Source organism: Cinclus cinclus, chromosome 3 (assembly GCF_963662255.1).
Source record: "Cinclus cinclus chromosome 3, bCinCin1.1, whole genome shotgun sequence".
Taxonomy (NCBI): domain Eukaryota; kingdom Metazoa; phylum Chordata; class Aves; order Passeriformes; family Cinclidae; genus Cinclus; species Cinclus cinclus.
The window spans coordinates 83496345-83522910 of NC_085048.1; the positions used below are offsets into that span (position 1 = coordinate 83496345).

Below are 26566 nucleotides of genomic sequence, written 5' to 3' on the forward strand. Positions count from 1 at the left end.
GAAATGGTGTTCTACAGCATCTCATTGCATATTTCTGTGATCAAACACTGCCTGGCTGAGTGCTGTCTGGGTGTGATGGCCTTTGGCAGTGATGGTAACTGTCATCTTAGCCCCTGCATAGTCACGAGGTGATTTCAGGGGCAGAAGTATGAATCAGCCCAGTACTCACCTACTGCTGGGCTCACAGTAAAGTGTTATGAGTGGGCAAGAGTTTCCTTAGATAACACACACTGTGTTTGTGCTCCTGAACAAGTCTGGATCTGCTCTTACTTTGTAGAAGAAGCTGGGTAACCCCAAAGTGCAGATTTTTCCCAGGGTGGTCTAATTGAGGGTTTTCTTTCCTTTTGGGCACCCAAGCAGGAAATAACTCTTCAGAGTTGTGTCCCATTCTGCTGTAAAGTACCCCTTGCTTCTGCTCCTGATTTTCTTGAATATCTGAGTCCTGTTCACTTCCCTCTTGTGCCCTCACAATTCCTTTCTGTTGCCCTGACCCTTTGCTTGCCCACCTTTGGAGGATCTGCTGTCCTTACTCTGTGGTGTTAACAGCTGCAGGAGCTTGGGCACCTCAGGCTCCAGGTGAAGCCCCTGGCAGAGGACTGACCCTGGCACACACACTGTTTTCTGCATTCAGCTTGGCTTTCCATGGGGCAGGAGTTGCCAGGCAGATTAGATGCTGTGTCTTACCTTCTCATTGTCCTCCTTGTAGTGCAGCTGTTGTTCATCCAGGGACCAAATGTTCAAGATGTTGTGTTGCCCTTTTGGAATGGCAGCAACATCTTCCGTTGCTCTGGTCCCTGAAATGAGAGTTTCTCTGTAAGTGGAGAGGAGGCACTTTCTGCAGCTGGAGAGCTGGAGCTGCCTCTGGAGTCACAGGGATGGGCAGCCTTTCACTGCAGAAGCATCTCCAGTACTGAGGCAATCTGACATCAGGACCAGAGCTAGCTGTGGCCTTGGGGGTGCTGATCTTGTGCCAGCTCCTGGGGTGTCAGTGCTGGGATGCATCAGCAAGCATGTCTAGGACTTGCATCGGGATCAAAGCAAGAGATTCCAAATTGAAGCCTGTCCCATAGCCGTGGTCTTGTCCTTGTCAGGCAGCTGCCAGCTCTCTGTTCCTGATTAATCTTCTCCCTGGGGGATGCTGACCAGTACATCCCAAATCAAGATGGAAGAAAGAAAGGGGATAAATCAGATACTGAGGCAATCTTACTCTCTAATTTTTAACCCATGCTGGCACCCTAATACAAACAGGAAGGCAGCAGGAGTTTGGACGGGGTCAGTAGACCTGACTTAGTGCTGTGCAGAGCAGAATCAGTATAGTTATGGGGAAATGGACATAGTCACAGAAATAGCTGAGCTTTGATGAGAGGTAGGCTCTTTCCTGAGATCTTCTCTGGTGGCTAGCTTGCTTCTTTTCTTATTCTTCCTCACCCTTTCCTTCAGCTCTGCAATGAACCCTGAAAATCTGCACCTCTCACTCTCATTAGAACAGGGTCTGGGCTGTTACCAACACAGGTGAAGGTTTTCCCTTGGGAAGCAGCAAGGTGAAATCTTCCTCTGATATTTAGGAGAAATCAAGGGACAAAAGCCCATCTGCTAAAAACAGACTTGTCAGTCTGGTAGCAAACATCCCTTTCTCCAATTGCACACCAAGTATAAGGAGCTTGGAAATTCTGTCTCCAGGTGTTCACTGCAGAGTGCACAGATCAGTGGGAATACCAGGTTAGTGTCCCCATCTGCAAACAATAATCTGAGTGACTTACCAAGACATGTTGGTCTGGCCCACATATGTGTGGTCAGGTTCTCTTGGATCACAGTCCAGGCTAGTAGTGGTGGGACTGTCCTTTCTGCCTCAGTTGAAACAAGCTTCATGTGATGCCAGGGACTGTCTCTTTCCTCATAGGTGAAGGAGCAGCAGCTCTTGCCTGTACTCAGGACAGGACATGGTCCCGAGGCGCTGGGAGAGCTGGCACATGAGCCTGGAGGCAGCACAAGCACCCTGACCACACTATTTTCAATATTTTTCCTGTTGCTCAGCCATTCTCATCAGCCATCATCCTTGTTCCTTTACCTGTTCATTCTGGGTCTGCCTCAGACTTCTTTGCCACCTTTTCTTGTCTCACATTTGTGTGAACTTTCTGGTGCAGAGAAGCAAGGTCTGGGGCTGTACTTCACTTTCCTTCCCATGCTCCTTGCAGAACCACCTCTGCCATTGCTGGAGCTTTGCTTCCTGAGAGCCTCCAAGGTGCTCCCACCCCTGATGCGTGCAGGGAGCTCCACCAGTGTCCAATATGTCCTTTGGAAAGTTTCAGCTGTGTGCATGAGGAGACATTTTGTCTGAGGGATGAGGCTAAATGCAGGCTATGGTAAAGCCTCTGAGCAGCAGTTCTGGCACAGCTGTTCTGATGAGCTGATGTGCTCATTTCTGAGCAGAGCCACTTGTGGATGTAGAGGTGGCCCCTGTGCTCATGTGGACAGGGGAACAGGTGCTGAGAGTGTGTCTGGGAGGGATTTCTTGCTGGTGCCATGTGAGGTTGGAGGAATACTTGGGTTTTCCCCTTCCCTTCTATAAATGGCTTTTGTGAGAACAGGTTTCTTAACTTAGGTTACAACAGTGAGGGCAAATTGAGCTTTAGTGTGAGCAGGATGCTATCAGTAGCACATAAACTAGATGAAAATCTTGGCTGGGTTAGGTAGGAGATGAGCCTCATGAATGCAGCCTTCCTCATAAATTCTGCTAAAGGACTTCTGGCCACACTCAAACCTGTGTCAGGCACATGGTGAGACGTCTGCTGTCCTGCAGCAGGGGGGACTTTGCAGTGCTGCTGGGACAAGAGGGGCTATCACTGCTTTTAAACCCTGATCCCCTGACACAGGAAGAAGTGGCACTCCTGCTGTTGAGTAAGGCACTTGGTCCAACTTCCCAGAGAGCTGCCTTCCTCATGAGGACACAGGAGGCATTCTGCCAGGTTCTCCTGCTGCTCAGCGAGGGTGGGGGAGTGCAGGACAGGGGGAACCCTGTTCCCACTGCTGTGTTGGGAGCACAGGAGTGCTCACTTGCTCCCCACTCCATCCAGCTGGGTTTAATTTTAGAAACACAGTGCTATCTTGGGGCATCTTTTTCCATGGAATGCAAGTTTTTAAGTAAATAAATAACAGCTTTGTGGAGGTGGAACAACAGCCTGTAACTACACTGCAAAACATGCACCGAGTGAGTTGAGCCCCATTTCACTTGCATGTGGAAATACTTTGTACAGAAACAGTGGCTGCACTGCCTCCCTCTCTTCATTCAGCCCCCTCTGGAGCTGGCCATGTGCATTGATTAAAAAGAAATAAAAACACCTTGAAATACTAGCCTTGGAGAAGTGGAAATGAAAACCCCTCCAGCTGCTGAGGTTCAGCTGGAGTTCTCTGGCACAGGTTTGCTAAAGCTACAGTTTACTGGTGATGGGCTGTTTCTGACTGTGCCTCTGTTGCATCTGGGACATGCCGGGGGACGTGCTCTGGGGCATCCTTAGCAACCCGGGAGAGAAATAGCAGGCTATAAAGATGAAGGCAAGAAACTTGTGTTTAAATGCCCCTCCCAGTCTGGCTGGCCAAGAGCCTTCTGCATGCAGTCCTGTTGGTGATGGCTGAATGTCCTGGGTGTGTCCCTCAAAGCATGTTTGCTGGCTGGAAAATCCCATTAAGGGCATTTTACCAGAGCAAGAGCCCTATTTTCATTGCTCAGATCCAGCAGCTCTGACATGGCATCTGCTGCATGAGCTTCTGGTAACTCTATTCCCTTGACTCTGCAAGGGAGGTTCTTCTAGAGCCTCTGTTGCTGAGCAAGACTTGCCACGGTGGCCTTGCTCTGAGGTAGGGACTTGGAGATGCACCTAAATATGCAAGGTGGAAAAAATGGTGTAAAAATAACCCAGGCTGATGGCTACTTACTCTGCTCCACTCGTGCTGCACTTTGCTGCTGCTGGGACAAGACAGTGCTGAGATGACAGGACTCTGTGCTTGTGAGGAAACTGGGCCAGGAGCACCCATCTTGGGTTCATTAGGAGTTGGCAGTGTTGATTCTGGTCACGCCACAAAGCCAAAGGGGTGGCTAGACTGTTCCTAATCGTGGAGGCATGAGTGAGCTCTGCCAGGGTCTTTGAAGCAAGTGGGCTTGGAGTCAGCAGCTGTGGCTTGGAAAAAGCATCATGTAGCATCCTGGTGCCACATGCAGATGGGATGCCTGAAGAGGTTTTGCTCTAGTCTTTCTCTTGTCCTTCTTCCTGTAGCTCTTGGCAAGAGCAGTTCTGGGCATGACTGTGATAGTTTTGTGTGTTTGTTCAGAGATGGTTATAGTATTTGAATTCACTGCAGGACCTGGGAATTACTAGCTGTACCTCAGCCTTTGATGTTGGCTTCCCTTCCCAGCAAGCTACAGGGACAGGAGGATTTTCCATGTGGAATGGTTCTGCCTGCTGTTCCTCTGCAAACTACCCAGCTAAGCCATGTCCTCTCCTTGGCTTCCTGCTGCTGCTTCCACTGATACTCTGAAGGGAATTTTATTTTTTGTATACCCTAGTGAAGGCCTTCTCTTGTGGGGCTGGGCAAGCTCTGCCCATGTTCACTGTGAGCCCAGGATCAGGGCGGCCCTGGCAGCAGCCTGTCTTTTCCACTGATCCCAATTAAGATTCAGTCTTGGCAGGATGGAGCCTTTTGAGCTGCCAGCTGCAATAGGAGAGATGAGGCTTCAGGGGTAGCAGAAATTATTCCCTTCCCTCAGCTCATTTCTTGGATCTGGGTGGAGGATGGCCCCAAGGGTTGATCTGCAGAAGCCAAATGAGCCACACAGAGCTAAAACATTTCCATTCAGTGTCAGGCTCAGGGTGGGGAAGTGCAGCTCTCTCAAGTGCTGAGACTGTGGGTGGCAGCTGGGGAAGGGATGGAGGGAGAGAGGGATGGACCGGTGGGGTAATTTCAGGAACTGCCTCACACAACAGCAATTCCAGCCTTGCTGCAACTGTGCACGTGGGGAGCCTTGAGTGCCGAAATTACCCTGATAATGAAACCTAAGTTCAGTTAAGGCTACAGTAGTGGCAGGTCAGCTGTGCAGATGAACTCCTCTCTTCCAGTTCCCAGCAGCAGATGCTGCCTGGTGTGACACTGCACAGCTCTGCTGGTGTTGACAGAGCTTTGCCACAACCTGCACCAGCAGGTAACTGGCCTAGGGCACTACCTGTGGAGCAGCTGTGTATCTGATAGCCTGTGTTATCTTCCAAGCATAATATTAACACAACTTTACAGCTGCCTGGCCCTCCTGCTGTCTCCTCCTCTTCCTCCCCTACCTCCTGCCCCACTGCTGCCAAGCTGCCCTTGACTTCACAAACACAACCTCTGCTTTTACTGGCTTTGCATCCTTTCAGCTCTGCAACCCAAAAGTATCATGGGTATAGAAGTGAGTGTTTCTGTTGAACTTAAGGCTAAATTCATGCAGGAAGAGCTCAGTAGTACTGAGTTTCTGGTTTTGTGCAGGCTGTCCAGAATTTGAGATCATGCCTGCTCTGCTGACGGAGTCATTGATGAAGCAATTGTCTGCTGCTAATTTGGGGTCCTGGAAACAAACCTTAAGTAATCCTGAAGCATGAAACTTTGTTCTCTGGAGCAAGTGTTGTGTGGATGGCACCTTGGAGAGCCATGGAGAGTAGGCAGCTTGCCTGATGGCCATGGCTGTGCCATTGCAGTTGGGTTGTGCACACACAGCTGAGCAATGCCTGGTTTATTGTGCTTCTCTGCTTGGAGGAAAGCACAGCAGTATCTCAGGGCATCCATCCCATTCCTTCATGTGAACTTGCACTCATCTGCACTTTACTGCTACTATTTAGGGTACCCTTTACTCCCCAAAGGAGCAAACAGGGTAAGTACAAAGATAGAGATGCTAAACTGGAAGCTTTCTAAACATGACACTGGCAGCATTCAGGGACAGGGGAAGGTAGAGACAGCTGGATTTGTGTCTCAGCCACCCACTGTTTATGCTTGCTGTGCTCAAAGTGAGAATCTGCTCTTATGACAGGGTGCACTGAGTTCACCCAAAGCCTTTCAGGCACAGCCTGTGACAAAGGATTCAGCTCTTCATCCTGTACCTTTCTGGCATCATGCCAGGCATGTCAGGGCATTGTCTGCCATCATCGTGGCATCGAGGCAGAGCTCCTCACATCCAGTGGTTTTGAGATCTAAGTTGAGGCTTTTACTGACATCTGAAAAACCTGGTCAGCCCACTGCAACCAGCAATTCCTCCAATCAATTTTAGATTCCCTGAAATGCTGAGCTTCTCTTGGAGCGAGGCTCTGGTGCGTGGAGGGAAGTGAACTAACTGTGTTTCCATTTAGCTAATTAGCAGCTCTGTCTTGGCCAAAGCACACACAATGCACCATCCATTTTTCAGCTGTTCCAAGCCTGCCTGACTCTGCTGAGGCAGCCAGAGGGAGCAGAGAGCCAGAGAACCAGCAAAGCTCCAAGGAAGGGACAGGATCAAGGGCCAGATTCTGTTCAGTCAAATCCCAGGTAAAGCTGAGTAACAGGGAATTTACAGGGAATCACTGCAGGTCACCAGGGGCTGAAAAGAGCTAACAAAATCCATTGCTCTTTTTACTGCTCAGCTGTTGTTGCCTTTAGAATCTGGTTCCGAGCAGCTCCCATTCAGAAAAAAAAGAAGTCCCTCCTTGAGGTATTTCAAGTTGTCTTTCCCTGATGGCCCATTCTCCCAGCACTTCCTGAAAGCACTGCTCTTTTGATATAACCTCTTTAAGAATTCTTAATGACCAGCTTCTTCTGCCAGCTTCTCCTTTATATACTGCATCCAGTTTTTAACATGACAGTGTGAGGGTGGAGTAACTTAGTGTCAGGATGTGGGCATGAAGGAAAGCCAGGCTGAGATGCCCCAAAGGATTCAGCCTGGATTAGCAGTGAACAGACTGTAACACACAAATGGGCCATGAGCTGGGAGAGATTAATTTCCAGTGGGCAAAAGTACTGTGTGTGTGTGTGTGTGTGTGGGCTGTCATGATCTACAGTATTTGTATTTCACCTGCTGATAAGTGCAGCATAAACTCTTATGTCACCCTTCAAGAGGAGGTGGTGGGCTTGGTGCTTTACTCTGTTTCTGCTCCTAGTAAAATGACATGCTTATTTTAGGATTGACAGCTTTGGAATCTTAGAATCATTTAGGTTGGAAGACCTCTACTATCCTTGATGCCTTCTTGGTAGCAGGACACCTGAAAGCTTTCCTGGAAGTTCAGATGGATGACAAGGGGAATTTCCCTTAAGGCTTATCTGTGATACAGGAGCAATGGGCTTTTATACAAGCACTTCTCTGAACCTTGGTTTCAGCTGTGGTCACTCAGACTAGGAGTAGAGCTCTGGAGGCCCCAGTTCTGGAACAAAAAGCAGTGATGTTATATACAGCCACTGGCTCAGAATAGACGTGTGGGAGAAGCTGGGATAATGACAAGAGATAAATTATGATGTTAAACCCACAGGATTACACAGTTTAAGAACAACCAGATTAAAATGAGTTTCACTCAACAACAGCAAAAATCCAGATTCTTTACAGTAATAAGTTATTATGACTGATCCCTCACTAATTGCTGACTCATCGTGCAACTTGCAAAAGCCGGTCTTGTTTCCTGTCCAGAGGTGAGTATTTATAGAAGCTTTTGGGTTAAAACATAGAAAGGTAAATAAAAAGGATATTCAAAGTAATGCAAACCACACTCTATTGCAACTAGTATTTATTAAAAATACAGTGGACAAAAAAAAAAAAGCAAGCCTCCAAAAAGTAGTCCGTTCATCAACATATATTACACCATGGTCTACCAAGCACCACAGAAACTCAACCCATTTTTCTCACAAAATGTTGACTTGTGTTTGCTTCGCTACCTATAAATGTGCATAGTTTAGACTTGATAACGTAATATGAGCATAAACTGGCACCAAAGTCAGTTTGCTCTGCGCTTCCAGCCACTCTCAACTAAGGAAGTAGTGAAATGTGCGTTAAGTAGCGAGGTGTGCGTGGTGGTCATGAGTGTGCTCAGTAGTCCTTGGTATGGCCCTGAGTCCTTTGTATGAACTTTACAGCATGACAGCAAACTTCTCAGAAGCCAAAGAATCACATGCCCAAAGCATTGTTTTATCATGACTGAGTACATCAAGTTTTTTCTTAATTTTCCAAATTAGCTAGAGCCTGGAGGCAGGCTAGGAGGGCAGGGTGTGTTGGGGGTGGTGAGGGGAGGCAAGTGCTTGTGTCAGTCAGTTCAACTTAACAGGCTACATGTGTGCTTCATTTTCCTGGTACTTTGTTTCTATGCTGTGCTAAGGTTACTTTCATGCTATGGGCACAGCAGCTCCCCAGATGAATGCAATCTCTTCTATTTGCAGAATGGGGTGGGATTGTTGTGTGTCAGTATGGCAATGCTAGCTACACTCCTGGCACTAACAGGGAGTCAAGACTGTAACAATGAAGGTAGATTGTCCTACTTCTGGACAGGACATAGGTAGCCTTTGCAGGAGCCAAGGGGGCATGGCTAACAGCATGGGGGTATTATGGGGACCAGGGAAGGGGTTCTCTTCCAGTAAGGGAACGATCATGTAGTGCCTGTTCCCTCTGTGACTGAAGGTGTTACTGCCAATTTTCTTATTTCATTGCTGTTCCCAGTAAATTGTTCTGATCTCAACCCATGATCTTTACCTAGTGTGCCTCCAAGTCTCCTCTCCAGCCTGCCATGGGGAAGGAGGAGTGAGCAAGAGAACCATTCCTAATCCATATCACTGATGTACAAATGCTTAAGGATTCTAGGCACCCAACTTGCCAGATTTCTTTCCCTTTCAGCTATAGCTATGTCTGTCACTCTATGTACCTTATCTCACAGTGACAACAGATGAAGAATCAAATCAATTCACCTGCAATGGAAAGAGTGTCTTGTGTTGTAGCTGGTGTATGAGATTTCAGAAGGACCTGTAGCAAAACCTATTGCCTCCTCAGCTCAAACCTGAGCTTACTTTATGTGAGGCATTGTGGTGTGCTCACAGTACTTTAACCTCTTAAGCTTAAGATGAGTTTTGGTGCTGTCTTTGACCTTACTGGCATTGTATTCAACCCTGTGTGCATGGAGGGAGCACCCTGAATCATGTGCAGCTTCACATGAGCCATAAGCAGCCAGTAGCACCCTGTTTAGAGCACTTAAATATTTGAGAAGCAGTCATTAATATTAACAAGAATGCTGAGTAATTTCTTTTCTAGGACAGTTAATTACCAAAGCTAATCAATGCTATGTGACTGTGGCCACTGATAGATTTATGGGGACACTCAAGTGCTTCAAGACCAGAAGACTTCATAAAATGTAAATTAGAGAAACATGCAGGAAAACTCTCTGGCAGAGACAACAGTTGCCAGTTACCTTAATTTTCCAAGTGGCCACCAGTATTAAAGTCTGTTTTATGTGTCAGAACTATATAGGTTGCTGGTTACTAGGAGCTGCACCACAGCATCAAAAATTTGGAGTCTCCTAGGGCTTGGTGCAAGATCTCTTTCTAAAGTCGGGGAGAGCTTAATACTTCCCTGCATGGCAAAATTAATCCCTTAAGCGTGCAAACAGAGCACCCAAGTATTTCGGTGCTAAGGTCAAAATGCTGGAACATGCTTCTAACATTGTAAAAAGTATTTTCCAGATCAGAAACATAATTCTTCCAAACCCAGAAATCCTCTTTCTGCATCATGTTTTACAGAGCACAAGGCAGAAAACTGGGCAGCTGTCTTTTTTTTTTTTTTTTTTTTTTTTTATTTTGAAACTGCTATGTGGATACTTCCCACTTGCAGGTGTCTCTCTCATGAGGAAAGGCTGAAGGAGCTGGGCCTGTTCAGCATCCAAAAGAGATGACTGATGTCTCAATGTGTATCAGTGTCTAAGGGGGAGATGCCAAGAATACAGAGCCAGGCTCTTCTTGGTGGTGCTGAGCAATAGGACAAGAGGCAGTGAGCAGAAACTGATGCGCAGGAAGTTCCACCTGAATTTCTTCACTCTGCAGGTGACTCAGCACTGGCACAGATTACTGAGAGAAGTTATGGAGGCTCCCTCACAGGAGATATTCCAGTCTGGACACAACTCTGTGCCATGTGCCCTGGGTGCCTGAGCAGGGAGGTTGGACCAGGTGACCCACTGTGTCGTTTCCAACCTTACCCATCCATTCTGGGATTCTTTGATTCTGTGAAGGCAAGCAGTAGCAATGCAAAGGGATGGGAGCTGCCCTTGACACTAACTGTTCCATGTTTATAATCTCTGATGTATGGTGAAATTCCCCAGTGGTGTTCTTCTCACTGTCACCCTCTATATTCATTTAAGGAGGTCAGGGAAAAGAGATGGGCAGACACAATTCTGACATCTTAATCATTGACTTAAAAACAGTTGCCAAATAACAGCACTTTCAGCAGGTGCTTCATTTCCAGAGCTCACAGTTGCATGGTAAGATGACAGCAGGTGTATTTCACAGCACAAAGAAAAAAAACCAAACAAACCAAAAACCTCTATGGTATAAAGTATAAGAAAAGATTCCTGTTCACTCTCATCATGAGGATAATGAGATGGAGGTACTGGCAGAGTGGAGAAGTCCGTCCTCTAGAAAATACACATGGTTTTCAACACAGATAAGTGGCTCCACCACTCGCCCAGCAGTGAGCTGACAGAGCAAGGCAATGCTGGAGGCATGGGGTTGCTGCGCTGTACACACGTGCTGAGGTCTCCAAGACCACCAGCTGAGCAAAAGGACTTCTGTAAGAGGCTGAACAGGACCAGTGATCACTTGGAGGGATGGAGGTATCTGGATGTTATCTAGACCCTTGAGAAGTCTCCCCTCTGCCCACCTGTCTTACTAAACAACTTCAGCTCTTGGATGACGATGTCATGAGTGACAGCTTTGCACATGTCATACACAGTCAGTGCAGCCAGGCTGGCAGCTGTGAGAGCCTCCATCTCCACACCTGTCCTCCCCCAGGTGTGACAGGAGCTGCGAATCACCACTGCATGCCTGGCCTCATCCAGGCTCAGAGACACCTCAACATGGTACAGAGGGATGTTGTGACACAATGGGATTAACTGGCTGGTAAGCTTGGCTCCCTGAATTCCTGCAATCTGGGCAACTGCCAGTACATCCCCTTTCTTCACCTGGTTTTGCCTCACCATCCTGAATGCTTTCTCACCCAGGAGGACCACGGCACCAGCAACAGCAGTTCTTTTGGAATCTGACTTCCCTCCAACATTAACCATTGTAGCCCGTCCTTCCTCATCAGTGTGAGTCAAGTTGTCAGAGCCTCGAAGTACCTTGGTGCAAGATCCTGAATCCCTGGTGTGGAATTCAGATCCTGAACACACCTCTTTGGACTGATGGTTCACAGGAACTTGGCCAACAGAAGCATCAAGGCACTTTGTATCAAATGTGGAGCTTGGGTCCTTCTGGAAGACACAGTAGCCACGGAGCTGGGTTTGCAGAATTCCTGTTGCTATGTGCCACTGTTTCTCTGGGTGAGATCTTGGCAGGAAAAGTTGTCCAGTGAGTTTATTTTTCATTGATGCTTTTCCCTTTTGTTTGGGTAAACTTGCTTTCAAAGTCAGCCAATGGCTAAATGTGTGGCCCCACTGTTTTGAATTTGGGGGATTCTGTAGGGCATCTTGGCATAGTGGGAATGACATCAATGCAGGCTCTGAGGAAAAAAAACAAAAAGTAACATGAGAAGAACATCTTACTAACTGGAAAGCTAAGCTGTCTGTAGCAGCTGAGAACCTTGTCAGAGCACTGCTTGGGACTTCCTCTGTTGCAAAAACAGCCTGAAAACATCCACTTTCTCCTCAAGCTCCTTCTATCAGTTCCCTGCATTTCCTGGCTTGCTATTACAAAAGTCAAGACTCAGAACACTCATTTCAAGGTCCCTAATAAAAAGAAACAACTTACTTTCTAAAAGTATCAACACCTTTTGAGAAAAAGCAGCCAAGAAAGCTTATAGGAGCATCAGTTCTTAAGAAAAGTGAATCACAGCATCTCAGCATCCATTTGGGGCCAACCCAGCACTAGCCTTCTTTCAAAAGGCTGGCAGGGTTAATAGGAAATTCTTACACTCAGATTCTCAACTCTGCCTTTCCAAACACCTCCCTCCCAGTGCAGGCGGCTGCACTTCCTCCTTTCATCTCCTTCTGCAGGGAAGGGTCATGCCAGCACTTGAGGACAGCAGGGACCAGAAGCACTGCAACTGTGCTGTCTACAAGCTCAGAGGGTGATGGGAACCACTCGTATTAATGCCAGCTCTTAACACATTAATGACAGCTGAAGTTTAAGCACTGGAAAAACCACGGTCCCCTCACTGACAGACAGGTTTAAAATCTACTGAGAAGCATGTTCCACATTGAGCTGGCAGAGCTCCCAGATGGCAGAGAGGTAGTAAAGCCCTCCTGCCCCTTTTTACCATTTAATCCCTTACACTGGGCTAAATGCCAAGTGTGAAGACAGAAGAACTCTCTTTCACATACAAGTGAATAAAATGTTTTGTGAGTAAAGAAAGGAGTATAGAGGTAAGTGCCTAAACCCTGGTTTAACAGCACCACCGGTAAGCATGTTTCTCTTTTTCTGAAGCTCCTCCACTCTCTGCTCTGAGAAATGTTAGGCACATTGGTAGCTCCTTTGGTAGCTCTGGTATTCAAGGATGCGCTTTTCAACCTATCCACAGGTGCATCAAAGCAGCTTCCTGCCCCTCTGCACATTGCTGAACTACCTCTGCTGCCCGGGGACTGTACATATGACAATAACAGGCACATTGTACTCCTCTGTCTTCCTTAAAACAAACCCACCAAACTCTTCCTTGTTAATCCCAGCCTCTGCTAAAACAAGACTGATGCACTCAGCTCCATTTTCATCCAGAGTACCCTCCAAACACTGGTCTGAAAGTACCATTCCTGAGGCTTAAATCAACCATAGATTTCATGACTATAATTGCATCTACAACCTAAATGCAGGCAAAGGCCTTTTTTCATCTGCAGCTGATGGCCTATACACTAGATTAAGATTCCTGCAAATCTGAAGGCATGTGTTTACCTCAGAGAAATGCGATTAAATTGACATAAATGCACTAAATGCAAAATTGCTCTGCTTTAGAAGAGCACAGAAAATTATTTTTCTTATTCCTCTTCTTTTGCTCTCTCTTTTCATAGTGGGGCCTAACCTGAATATTCCTTTTAAAATCCAGGAACTCAAAGCACTCTCTTCTTCTGGATTCCTTGATTAACTTTAAAGCTGAAGCTAAACCCCTGTGAAAGTGTCTTGTTTTCAGGAGAAGCCAGACTCCAAAGGCAGACAAGTACTTCCTTCCACAGGGTAAACACATGTGGGTGGGAGCAGGGAGAAAAGTTTGCTCAAGTAGAGTGGGAAGTAAACAGCAAGGACAGTAATGAGTGCAAAGCATCTTTGCTTTTCTGAACAACCTATACTTCTTTAAGTTGTAGCTAGTCATCTCTATTTGCACCCAAATTGCTCATATACCTACAAATAAAAAAAAAAAAAGATAATTTTTTTTACTGCACCATATATTGAAACCATCTGACATATTCCATCTCCTTATATCTTATTAATGCCCCTCAAGTTTAATTGTTTCAGCTTCCAACTAGCACAATCTCATGGGGAGAAGAGAAGGCAGGAGATACTTAAATTAATGAGGAAATTCCCATAAGTGAGCCCAGAAGAACCTGCTGAAATGAGTGTTTTGATTAAGGACAATAAGATACAAACCATATAGCAAAGGACTGGAAAACAGCAGTGCAGGGAAGATGCCAGGTTTGGCTTACTGGGTCTAGCAAAACCAATTAGTGATTTCCACAGCATTCATTACATTTCATTAAATTAATTCCATACACACACTCCCTCACTGTCTGCTTGCACGCCAGCATTATTTGAAGTTTGTAACTAATTCAAAACACAATTAGGAAATCTCCTAATGATTCCCCATGTGTCACAGTGGGATACTCTCCACTCATCTCCAGTCTCTCCATTGATGAGATGACTGCCAGCAGTCAGTCTCAAAGGGAGATGGAACAGCTGAAGGAGGAGGACCTGGACAGGCTGCCTCTTTCACTGCATGTAACACAATGTTAAAGCACTTTTTAAAAGGAAGTTGGATTGATCTCATCTGTAGACATCCCAACATTGCTATGAATGCTAACTTGGCAGTGTGGGAATTCTTTCAAAGGCAAGTTGAAAAATTATGTAGGTCCCAGTGAGCTGTCAAGAATTTAATATAGCATTTTTCATCTTAAAAAAAGAAAAAAAAAACAACAAGAATTTTTCCTCATGCAGCAAGTCAATACACACTTTAAACTAAGTGTACTCCTTATGCTTTTTCTGGAACACAATGCAACAGTGACCAAATACAAGCAAGCAAATGCATAATCTTGCACCAGGCAACATGGAAAATGATGGCCCTTTAGAGTAGAGCACCAAGTGAAAAACATTCCCAGTGAAGACCTGTGTTTAAGACCTCTGTGGATCCTATTTCCTAATACAGGCAACAAAAGTACAAGTCCCAGGGATTTGGTTTAAAAATAAAGTAGTTATTATATCACCTGTTGCAAAGACCTGCAAATTAGTGCACGTTTCCCTCCCCAAGCGTACCAGTTTTAAAACCTATGCTTTAAGCTGCCCAGAAGCGAACCTCCTCCAACACATCAAGAGGAAGATGAGAGTTTTGAGTTGAAACATAACGTTCATGTCTTTCACCCTTGTTTGATTTTTCCACATGTTGTTGATAAGGAACAACACAGTATATTGCAATTGATCTCACAAAGCTAACTGTTCCAACAATTTCTTAAGTCTTTGGAAAGACAGCTATTTCACAGAATAGGTAAACACAAGCATGGACAAGGTAAATCACACTGAAGATGTTAAAATTCAGTAAGAGAACCACAGCAGTGCTACATCACTCATGAACAGGGCTTCAGACAGACAGGAGAGTTAGCAAACAGCTTCAATAGACACAAGAAGGAAAGGAAAGGCACTTGGTTCACAGGTCTGTCATGGTTATGTTCTTAGACTCTGCGGCAATAAGAGGCAATTTCAAAAGAATGAAGCCCCACATCTCAGATTCTGAAGTAGTAGTGAGGTAGGAACACCTGGATTTCTGTCAGCTTGATGGCTTTATATATGTTATAAACAAAATTGAATTTCTTAATCCATGGATAAAACTCCATTCTGCATCCCTTATGTATATATATATGGCAATATGGTCAAAACTCACCTCCAACTTTCTTGTAAGTAACTACACTGTTCTACTTAAGTACAAAGGAAGCTGATAGGAAATAAAGTATGAAAGTTGATTATCCCTTTGGAAAATGTAATGAACTGTAATAATTAGAGAAAACAAAACCAGGGAAACCAGGTAAGGCTTGGTAGTGACACTAAACCTTTGCTCCTTTTCCACTTCAGTGTGTTAACTACAGCTGGCTAATTAAGAAGCCCACTCCTTTGCCTAAACCTAAGGCAGAACCACAAGTTAGACTTAGAAGCCCAATATACTCTGCTCCCGCAAAGACAGAAACCAAACAAAACCATTGTATGCTTTTTACGTACTGATTTGTCACCCACCAATCAGGACCATTGGCCGGTTTTTCATCCGGGAAATGTTAAACATGCCTAGAAATAAAATAAGGAACACATAAAAATCCCGGCTTTTTAGGCTTTAAGTCATGCATCTGGTTTACATATTTAGTTTTCTGCTCTTCACGAAGGTGCAATCTGCATACTAGGAAAAATAAAGCTCAGTAAAGACCAAGGGAACCAGAGGAGGGAAAATCCAGTGTGGTATTATTTAAAACTATAGCTGCCTGAGTATCCAGGCATCCTGCTGCTATGGGTCTATCACACTGCAGAACCCTTTCCCAGAAAGCTTGCCATAATGTGAATTACAGTCTACCTACTACAGAATTCAATCTATTTGAGACTATCTTGTCTCTAACAATGGTATTTAACTGTTCTACTTCTATAGATAAGATGTTAGTAAGTGTTCCAGTTCAAAAAAGTTCAACCATAGAATGCCCCAGGGACAATAATGAGATTAACCCAAACTTGGAGAAGACAGACAATGTCAGGTAAATGCTGCTGATGGCAAGATAACTTCAGTAGACTCTTCCCCATCCACCCCCTGTTTTCCCAAACCAGAATTCATAAATAAAGGATATACAAGTAAAAGAACTAATCCCTTCACACCTTCCCTTAGGTTTATAAGGCACTATTTTATCTGGATCAGACCAATGTCCTTTGCAAGGTAGTCTACACTTAGATTTAAAATCTACCTTTAAATTTGTTTCACACATTAGGAAAAAAAGGGAAAAACCTATTGTTATTAATCTGTCAGAATTTGCAAGAAAACAAAAGGACAAAAGTGTATTTTTAGTGTATAGAGGACTTATCCATGATTATAAAGCTAGTTCATGTACAAGAGGTCAGCACTTCCAGCTGGAGCCAGATTACAAAAATTCATTTAGGTTCAGATGTGAATGTTTATATCAATATAAATTCAGAAAAGATGAATGCAGCCTTAGAATGGTCCTTGAATTGTCATGGACCTTGTGTCATGACCTTATGCAGAGCACTAGATGAGCACCCACAAAGTCCTGCATGGTGAAAAAGAGACTTGTCACTTCTAGAAACAGGTTAATGCAGTATTGACAGCTCATTTTAGTCCTTCTTTTACATCAAACTAGTTAAAAAAAAAGGGGATCCAATACAACTACTTAGCTTTACACTTTGTTGTTGCTGTTGTGAGCAGTGGTATTCGCATCTATTTGAGAACAAAAGTCAGTCCAAAAGTCTTTCAGACAGTTTGGATTCTAACTCTCATGGAAGGTTACAAGTACCAGGACATTGTTTTCCCTATCACTGCTGTTATTTGTCAAGTACAACAAACATACCAGCATGATGTTTCTTTTTTCTGCCCACTGCTGCTCCAATGATTTGAATCAACTCCTCCTCTGAGGCACCTGACCGTAGGTGATCCCTCAAGGACACTTCTGAATTCCCAAAAAGGCACACCTGCAGAGGAGGAGAAAAGAGAAAGAATAAAATAAATTACTTTTACAAGTATTTTGTACTAACCTCAGAGTCAAGAGCTTTGAAGAGGTGTACCCTACTGAAGGGAACATTTATGGAGATTGTTTTCTTTATCCCTCCTCATATACACTCAGACAGAGCCTGGGATGTTTATGCAGCCTAAGCTCATTGGGCCTTCAGGCTGCCTAGGTCATCTCTTGTTAGGCAGCAGCACAGCTGTTGTCAGTATCAGGTGACAATGCATAAGAGCCAATTTTTAACTGAAAACTAATTTTTCCCCAGAAACTGCCAGCTTCAACGTGGCAGGAAATGGTTATCCCTCCTTGTTCTACAGTCACTGAGCAAATGTACAGGCTGCTCTTGAAGGAGAAGAGTTACAAGTTGTTTGGGAAACAAGACAGGATCCTTGTGGAATGCAAAAGCTAAGCTCTCGCAGCTGTTGGACCCTTTTTAATGTGAAATCATCTGCTTGTCACATGTTTAAGATGATTTTGAATCAAAGATTAGAATAAATGTTTATATTTACTGGCCTTGCAACCATGTTTTACAACTGTAGTTAACTACGGTACCAAAACAGAAACAAAAAAAAAAAAAGTGATATAACATCTCCCTAACAGCCTGACAAGATGGAACAAGAATACATACAGGATAAATAAACAGGAGCTAGCTGGTAATAATTATGCATCTTTACATCCCAGCAACTTTTAGGGCATGAATTTCAATGCTATTTTCACTGTATGAAATCAGAGAGAATCCTGTTTCACTACCAACCTTTAGATTCCCATCTGCTGTTATCCTCAGCCGATTGCAGGATCCACAGAAGTGCTCTGACATGGAAGTGATAAAGCTGATTTGTCCCTGGAAATGTGGCACCTTGTAACTCTAAAGAAATGCAGAGGAGGAGAAAAAAAAAAAAAAAAAAAAAAGAGTCAAATACAGACTCCTAGCTTTTATAGCTCCACTTGCCTGAAGGTCAGAAAATCTATTTTAGCATAGATCTTCTTCAGCCCTAAGATTATACCAAAGAAAAAATAAAAGCAAAATCAGTTTTTTTCAGGTGTTCCAGTCTATTATGCTCTGTTTCTAGAAATTCTTGAACTTGTTAAATGCTTGCTCTTGTAGTTATCAACTAACAGGTGATGCCTGTAAGGAGCATGAGCTAGAAATTCCCTGTTTGGCACTGTACACTCTAAAGCAGTATTTTTTTCAGTGAACAAGTCTTCCATCAGGATTGTTAAATGTGCAGACATAGACTGACAAAACTTTCAAGAGCTGTAAGTGCAGGATACAGGCCTGGCACTCCTCATATCTCACTGAAAATAAATCTAGAAAACACATCATATTTATAAAGGTACAGACTATGACCAGGACTTCATAAGCATCAAGTATTATGCAGGAAGCGTGACCAAAACTCAAGAGTTACCACACTGAATATTTATTACTTTGGTTGTCAAATATCAATGCTGAACTTTGGAGAATTTGGGGATTTGGGGCAGGGAAGGAATGGGGGCACAGTTCACACGTTCTCTGTCCAACCCCACCTTGGCTGTGCTGGAAGTCTCACAGGGTAATTTCTCCAATTCCGGCCATCGCTGTTTAATTGTATCGAGCATTTCTTTGTAGCTCACCATCTTCTTGAAGTTCCACTTATTGCCTAGAATTAACAAAACCAGCCTGACCTTAGACTGTGCATTTTATTTTCCTAATTAGCAGAGAATGACCTTCACATTCTCTGTGTCACTTTAGCTGTAGGTGTCCCAGCCCCAACTAGTCCTTCTACAGCTTATGGAGGGAATAATATAAGCTGCAACAAACTTCAGGCAATTCCTAATTACCTAAAGGAGCTTACCAAAATCTCCAGAGACAAATATATGGGGTGAATATCCACCAACCAGCTCACTTCTGTTGAAGAGAATCTCAAAGCAGCAGTACTTACCATCAAAGGGCATGTATTCTATGAACCTCACGTCAAGAGGCAGATCCTTTGTGAAATCTACAAAGTCCAGCACTTCATCCTCATTGAAGCCTCGCATCACCACACAGTTCACCTGCATGTAAAGCAGACACCTGAAACTAGTGAGCAGAACATGACCTGCACCCCCAGCTGCACGAGGAGATGATATGAATTCACCTAGTTACTACTTTTTCTTCAAATTTTTCTCTGGTTTTACTCAAAATTTTTCATGGGGTGGGGTGGGGTGGGGTGGGGTGGGAGGCGAGATGTAGTAAAATAAATTCCTTATCAGGTGATCTGTATGTAGGGCAAAACACAACAGTTTGAAAGTAAATAAGCACTGGCTTTACCTTAACAGGATGGTATCCGAGTTCAGTGGCTTTGTGGATTCCTTCCATTACCTTGTGAAAGCCTAAGGTACAAAAAGAGTGAAAAATAATTTTTATTGTTCCAAAGCAGAATGCAAAAGGTGGCTATTTAGTACAAGACAAAGAGATGCCAAATAAAAACCAATCTGATTCAGTACACAGGGCTGCAAGTAAGAAGAGCTGCAAATGAAGAGACTTTAATTATACCCCTCTCACAACCCCCAAAGACTACCAAGTTACTGTGCTCAAGTCACTGAGATCAAATTTAACTGGTATTTGAGTAATCAACAATACCGGTATGGTTTTTTATGTATCTTTGGATATCCATGTATTATTAGCATATTATTCTGCACTTCCCTGTAAGTCAGTTTTCCTTGTGTTACATTCTTCTTAAAGGGAGTGGAAAGAATCTATGAACTTCCTCCAGATGCAATGAAGAAAGAATAATAAATTAATGTTTATTTTACAATAATGGCTTGTGTCTTTCTACAGTGACAGAATTTCTCCATTCTGAATCAGACAGCAATGTTGCTAAGTGAATTTTTAAAGGATTTTTCTGAAGTATATTTAAGGTGGAATGGGTTTAGGAACAACAAAAAGCCCCTTGATTCCCTGTTCAACCCTGGCTACAGATATAATTGGCTTCCTGAAGCCACTGACTATCCATTAATCAGAAGATCAGAGGCAGCATTTGTCAGGATCATCATTTTTATGACTAAACATGGGAAATCAGTGAACAAAACATGGCAGGGATTAGAGCATTTAGGAAAGCAATTCAATTGGCCTTTGACCCTTGAAAACAAATGAAAGTTGTCAAAAACTACAGTGCCTTCAAGGAATGAAGTGCCCAGTTTCATCCTACCATTTAGTGTGGCCTACACCTGCCAGCTGCTCTCAAACAGAAAGATATAGTTAATTCAGGGCAAGTGTCTTTGCCTCTACATGTACCTCTTAAAGCTGGAAAAAAAATAAAGCAACCATGCAGTTTTAGAATTCCAAGGTCATTTAGGAAAGCCTCTTAGTGATCTCATTCACCCCCCCTCTTCTGTCAACTTTGTTTAAAGTTAAGACCTTTCATCAAGACATCAGTTTCATGTTTTGTGTATTATTCCCTCCCTGCCACGCCCAGCAGCTGGCAGAGAACAGAGGTGAGCAAGAATGAGGCAGCAAACTCCCGAGCTCTGGACACACATTTCTGGTGAGTGGGGGTGCTCAGCTGCTCTCCCCATGTTTGTGAATGCCTCTTCTACCCTGGCAGTTCTAGACTGAGTTCCATTCCTGCTCTGCAGGTGAACCTCGGGTATGAGAGACCAAACACTATATGAGACTGAGCTCCTTCTTCCAAAGCTGCAGTCTTCAGCAGCAAATACTTCACACATGCTAATAAAAGGGCAGTATGTCTCACAAGTTTTGATAATAATCCCCATGCTGCTCCTAGTCATACATTTTTTTGCACAGGTCCATCACCCTCCTTTTCTTATCTATGATCTGCTGAAAACTCAGATTCTCTATTGAACAGATCATACCTTCATTACTCTGTAGATGCTTTAGCAGAAAAAAGCAATAACTCAGTAGTATTCTGTGCGTACTTAATATGGGATACATTAAAAATCAGAAAAAAAAATAAACAACCTAAAGATATAAATATTTCACTTCAGTGCTCTCTGGCTAGTAAAGGCATCATAAAGCATGGACATAGGAAAGCAGAAGATATTTAATAAGATTTTTAGTATGCCAATTGTAATCCTGGCTGCAAAGAGTGGTGAAGAGCAAAGTTATTTCACGCAGTGAAATAACTCTTGCAAACAACTGTTTGAAGCTATGGCCTATAACCCTTCCCAGTCACCTACTTGTGCATGTGCCCAGGAAGTTTTCAGCACCTGTGGCAGATCTCATTCCACTTAAGCAAGATTGCAGACAGATTGTGGCAACAGAGATAATGATACACTGCTGTAAGCACAACCCAGAGCCATGAATGGGATCAAAAATCTCTGCTACCGCTCAGAAAATCTAACCTGTGACCACAGGATTACAAAAAGGAGAAACTCAATGTAACTAAAAAGGCCAATAACTTCTCCTCTTTCACCCAATGAAAAATCTCAATGCTTTCATCATATTTGATTTTTTCTGAAGTCAGAGCTTTAGCCAGCTTCATAGTACAGAGAACCTTAGAGCCATCCAGAAAAATCCTACACGGAACAAAACCTTCCAGCATTTAATCCTTACAGGAAAAAAGGCTTCAGGCCTACATTTAATGATACAATTACAGCACATCATTACCTCACTTCCCTTGTATGAAACACACACACAAAAAAAGGGACAGGCCATGAAACAGATTGGACTGGCTACCTGCATGAAAGCATTTTTCATTTGTTCATCCCTTAGAATGTGGTAGATTGGAGAAAGTGGAAATATTATGGTACTGCAAAGTGCTTTCCCCCCATCAGCGAAATCTCTGATGAACCCAGAGTCATTTTGTCTATCCCAACCATGTGCAAGTAGGAGCAGATATGCTGCAGGGCAACTGCCCCAAAGATACACATTTTCTGCATCTTCTTAAAACCCTACATTGACTTTCCAGCTAAACAGATAAATTATTCCAAGTTTCTCAAGTTCCTGGTAAACACTATAATCAGATGCCACCTTTATTTTTCAGAGAAATTACCAGGCTATAGAAGACCAAGACCTGGAATCCCTCTCACCTTAACAGAGCTACTTCTTGTTGCCTCTGGAACTGTCACAGAAGACAGGGTAGCTCAGCAGGGCAGGCACTCTATTCTCTGCTCATTCCATACTTGGAAATCTCCTATTAAATAAAAACCCTCAAAAAAAAAAAAAAAAAAAAAAAAAAAAAAAAAAAAAAGCATAATTTCAGTCTTTAACCTTAACAAAAGAAAAAAAAATAAACAACAAAACAAAGCAATGAAACTCAGTCTTACTATTTTTACCTGATCTCTGCTTAGAAAAAAATATCACTAATTTGGAGACTTTTTCTCCTCTTGAAAAATGTTCAGTAATACAAATTTCCCTGTTCATTATCTATGATCTTCAGTTGAGCAATTTCTCTCTTTGTCGGTAAAATATCTTTTAAAAGGCGGAAGAGAACATCTAAATAAATAAAAATTACCCTCATCCCCTAATAACATTAAGTTTACTTTATAAGCAGCACATTCCTAACAGCTTCTAATCAGATATAAAAATCTCTGCCCTTATAATTCATGAAGCTGGAGGTTTGCCCCTTCAGTGGCAAAAGAAGGGCTTGTTCCTAATGAATGTCACAAACCAGGTAACACTCAAACACAGAACAGAAGGAAAGTGCACAGTCAACACCTGTTTGTGATTAGATACTCCCAGATACCACTCTGGGAGCCAACTGTGCCATGACACGACCAGATCAATGCAACAGCCTACACTGGAAGGATAATGCTCCAGTCAGCTTTATGACAGGATCTGATTTTGGCACCATGACACAGAAACCTGAAGTAGCGCTCCCACAGAGACTGCTGACAAGGACACCCTTCTGCACCTGACAGCAGAACTTTGGTTTGTTAGCAGTGATTCCAATGCTGACATTACTTCTCACCGAGTTCCAGATTTCTGCCATCCTTTCCCTACACCTATCTGAGACTGTTGCACCACCTGGTGGCTACTTAGAGGTTTTGTCAGAATTAGAAGTTCACAGACTGCCGAAGTTACATTGCTGGACAGGAAGAGAATGATACAACATCAAATCAGTTTCAGTTTGGAGGGAAGCTCAACCTTCATGAAGCTGAGCTCCATGATCAGCTTTAGGATTCACTTAAACCAGAATCTGTAACACCGGGCATATCCAAGTATTTTTTAAATTTTACTTGCAATTACTTGCTCAGTAGGAGAGAAGTTACAAAGCCAAAAGCCCTCCTCAAATTACCTCAGGCATGGTTTATGTTTATTCCTATTATAAAGTAGTGGATATGGAACATCACTAACCACAGGCGAGACCACTGCTAGCACATCCCAAATACAACTTCCAGAAACAGCCACTATTCACAAAGAAGTTCAATTATTGTGGCATCTTTGCCCCCAGATGGTATAGCAGAAACATCTGGGTTTTTTGAACAGTATTAAAGAAGAGCAGCACACAAGACCAACACAAGACTTGTAGAGACCTCTTGAGAGCTATGACTAACCACACGACTAAGTGTGGTGAGTTGATCTTCTACTTCACCAGCTCCAATGAAAGGGGCTCTACCTGCTAAGCATTACAGAAAGAAGGAAAAAGACTCACTATTAAATAATCTAGTATTGACTACTTTTCCTAGCCCCAGAACGATAGTAATTAATTTCCCTCCCAAAGTAACTGACTGTGAAAGATATAGTAAGCAACTCATGGCATTCCTGCAAGTATTAACACAGTTGCCTTAGAAGACAAGTTTGTACCTTTCCTTCGGACAATGAACTCAAATTTAGCGGGCACCAAAGTATCCAGGCTAATGTTAATGGCATTCAGTCCTGCCTCCTTCAGCCGGGGCAGCAGTCTTGTTAAGTTGATCCCATTGGTTGTGACAGCAATGGTTTTCAGCCCTTCTAGCTTGTACAGTTGACCTAGGAAGTAAAAATTAGAAAGAGCACTTTAAAGAAGCAGTTAAACTGTAAGTTACAGAGAAAACCCAAAAGATTTGTGAAACAAAGAAAAAAAGTATCACTGAAGGTGTGAAGAAAATGTGGACACTTCAGTGTTTCAGCCTTCTTCCAGCTGTACTGGTTTCAGGGACCAATTTTAGCACAAATCCATTTCAAAAGGTATGAGAGAGCAGTTTATTGCAAGTAAAACTGGTGGTAAAGTTTCATTTTATTAAAATGCACACTTAATTTTTTCTTCACTTCTTAAATACCTACTTTATTGTTGAAAGGTAGCCCCTGATTTTGTGTACTTTCTTTTCCTCGTCCACATTTGCAAGCTGAATTTTATGTCAGTAATAATAAGAAGCAGCAAGCCATCCCTTTCACAGCTGACACCTAACCTGTTTATTTAGCAACATTTATCCTCCAATGCTTTACCAAAAATCAGTTCTAACCCAGAGGTAGCTGCCAGCAGTAGAACCTTTAACTTAGGAAAGAAATACCACATGCAGTCTTAACTAAACAGAAAAAGGTCAACATACTAATTACAGGGAATCCAAGGCAACAACATCCAAAGGGATAAAACATGGGCACTTGATAACTGAAATATTTCCATTACCAGTGGTAGCCTGGCCAACTGGAGAGTGCTTACGCAATACACTAAAAACTGGCTAACAAAAGAAAACAGCATAAGAAACAGTTAATATCATGAGATGAAGATTTAGAAAAGAGCCTCCTCCTCATAAGCCAAATGCAGAAATCCTCAGCATACCAGATCTCCAGAGATCAAGCTTTCAAACCTCCAGTTATCAGTACAATAACAAATAAGAAAAAACCCCTCATAAACAACTCGCAGAAGCAAAACCACAGCAAAGGAATTTACTTTGGTTTTTCTTCCCTCCCTCATAGCCTCCACCCTAATTATTTAAGAAGTACTTGAAGAACCCTTACTCTTGAGGCAGCTGTAATTACAGTACAAATATTTAATAGTTGCTTCTTACCTCACTATTTTACCTCTGTTTTTCATGTTGGTAAGGACTTTATTTCTGCTTTATCTCATTTCCTAGCTCTTTTTGAAACATTCCCCCTAAGCTGAGTCTCAAATGGGTCAAGCTAGGTCACAGCAAAGATGCTGAAGTTTACAGCAGCAGCATTTTGGAACATGATTAAGAGCTCCATAAAGACATAAGGTTGTAGGGAAAGAGCAATCTTTACTAAGAGAGATTTTTTTTTCCTGGCCTTCAGCTCTCAAAGTCCTCCCAAATGACCAAGAATAACCTCTTCCTAGAGGATAAGTACTACTGCCTCAATTTTGCCACAGACTGTTTAACACTAGCTATCACTAGCAGCCTTATCTTTGTGAAAGTAAAGGATACATGCTGCAGCCAGAGGACAGTTTGTGAACACCACTTCTTTTATTTACAGCCTCAGAACACACAAAATGCTCAGCCTCAGAATAACTGGGGAAAAAAGTCTAGGTGCCATACAGGTTTCATTGCTAGAAATGTAAAATGCATAAAGGTACTGAATAAAACTAACGTCATTTTGCAGCCTAAAATGGAAAAAAAAAATTAAAAGTAGCACCAGTTGATTAGGTCAGCAGAGGCAGGAGCTGATGTCCATGCATCTTTTTCCTCATGAGACAGGGCAAGATACAGGATGAGGCATTGGAATTGGAAGTACACTAATATATGGAATCACCTAGAGTAACAAACTGGACAGTAGACAACTCTGAGAAGTTAGAGATGGAGGATTAACACTAACACCAGTAAGTTAAAAAGGACCAGTCAGAACACTCCACCAGGTCTAACCTTCACAGTGTCCTGGTTTCTTGACTTGTTGACCTCTAAAATTAAAAGGGATTGAAGAGACTTTGTAACTTTGATACCTGTATTAAACCTGTTGGTGACCTTTGGTCACTGCTTTAGGACCAACCAGCACAAGCAAAGGCAACTGACAAAAACTAACAAGTAGAAAAGCAAACAGAACAGATGCTGTGCATGAAGCTAAAACTTGTAAGTCAATCTTGTGCCATGAAGTAAACTTTTGAAGTAAAAGTAAAAATGAAGTAAATTTGTGCCATTTTACATTCATATTTTCCTTTAGGATCAGGAGCATCTTCTTAAATAGAAAATTTTCTTACATATGCTCCTGCAATCATTTCCTTAACTGCACTTTTCCCGATAGACTCCAGAAAAGGTGAGTATACTTCGTAACACATGAACTAATAAGTCTATCCTAATAATAATCCTATACCACTTCACTCTAGAAATGGGTATAAAAAGTTATTATAAAAAGTCATCCAATATTCCATCCTCCACCCCATGGAAAATTATTTTGTCAGTGCAGATGTGTACTCCTCAGATTACTAATAACAAACAGCTATCACAGAGTTGATATCTGGTGCTTATTTAAACTTTGAGTATCTCAAAGGAGATGGATTCTATATCCCACTATCAGCTGCTTCAGAAAAGTCTCAAACATATGTTTTCAGAAGTACTCAGGACATGATTTAGCTTTCAGCAAGTGT

At 43.0% G+C, this 26566-nt stretch overlaps 1 protein-coding gene across 5 annotated transcripts in view; it reads right to left on the reverse strand.

The window, feature by feature from the left end:
* Positions 1–7751: 7751 nt before the first annotated feature.
* MOCS1 (molybdenum cofactor synthesis 1) overlaps positions 7752–26566 on the reverse strand; it is a 29930-nt gene continuing 11115 nt past the window's right edge. For 3 of the 5 annotated variants that reach the window (XM_062490339.1, XM_062490343.1, XM_062490342.1), the window contains exons 4-11: positions 23854–24018; positions 19417–19478; positions 19049–19160; positions 18654–18766; positions 17884–17994; positions 16974–17094; positions 15649–15696; positions 7752–11728 (exon numbers count right to left, since the gene is read on the reverse strand). In XM_062490339.1, coding sequence (XP_062346323.1) covers positions 10860–11728; positions 15649–15696; positions 16974–17094; positions 17884–17994; positions 18654–18766; positions 19049–19160; positions 19417–19478; positions 23854–24018 — 1601 coding nt within the window. In that variant the 3' untranslated portion in view covers positions 7752–10859. Of the gene's footprint in view, positions 11729–15633; positions 15697–16973; positions 17095–17883; positions 17995–18653; positions 18767–19048; positions 19161–19416; positions 19479–23853; positions 24019–26566 lie in introns of all 5 variants that reach the window. The other 2 variants (XM_062490344.1, XM_062490340.1) reach the window with 2 other exon arrangements.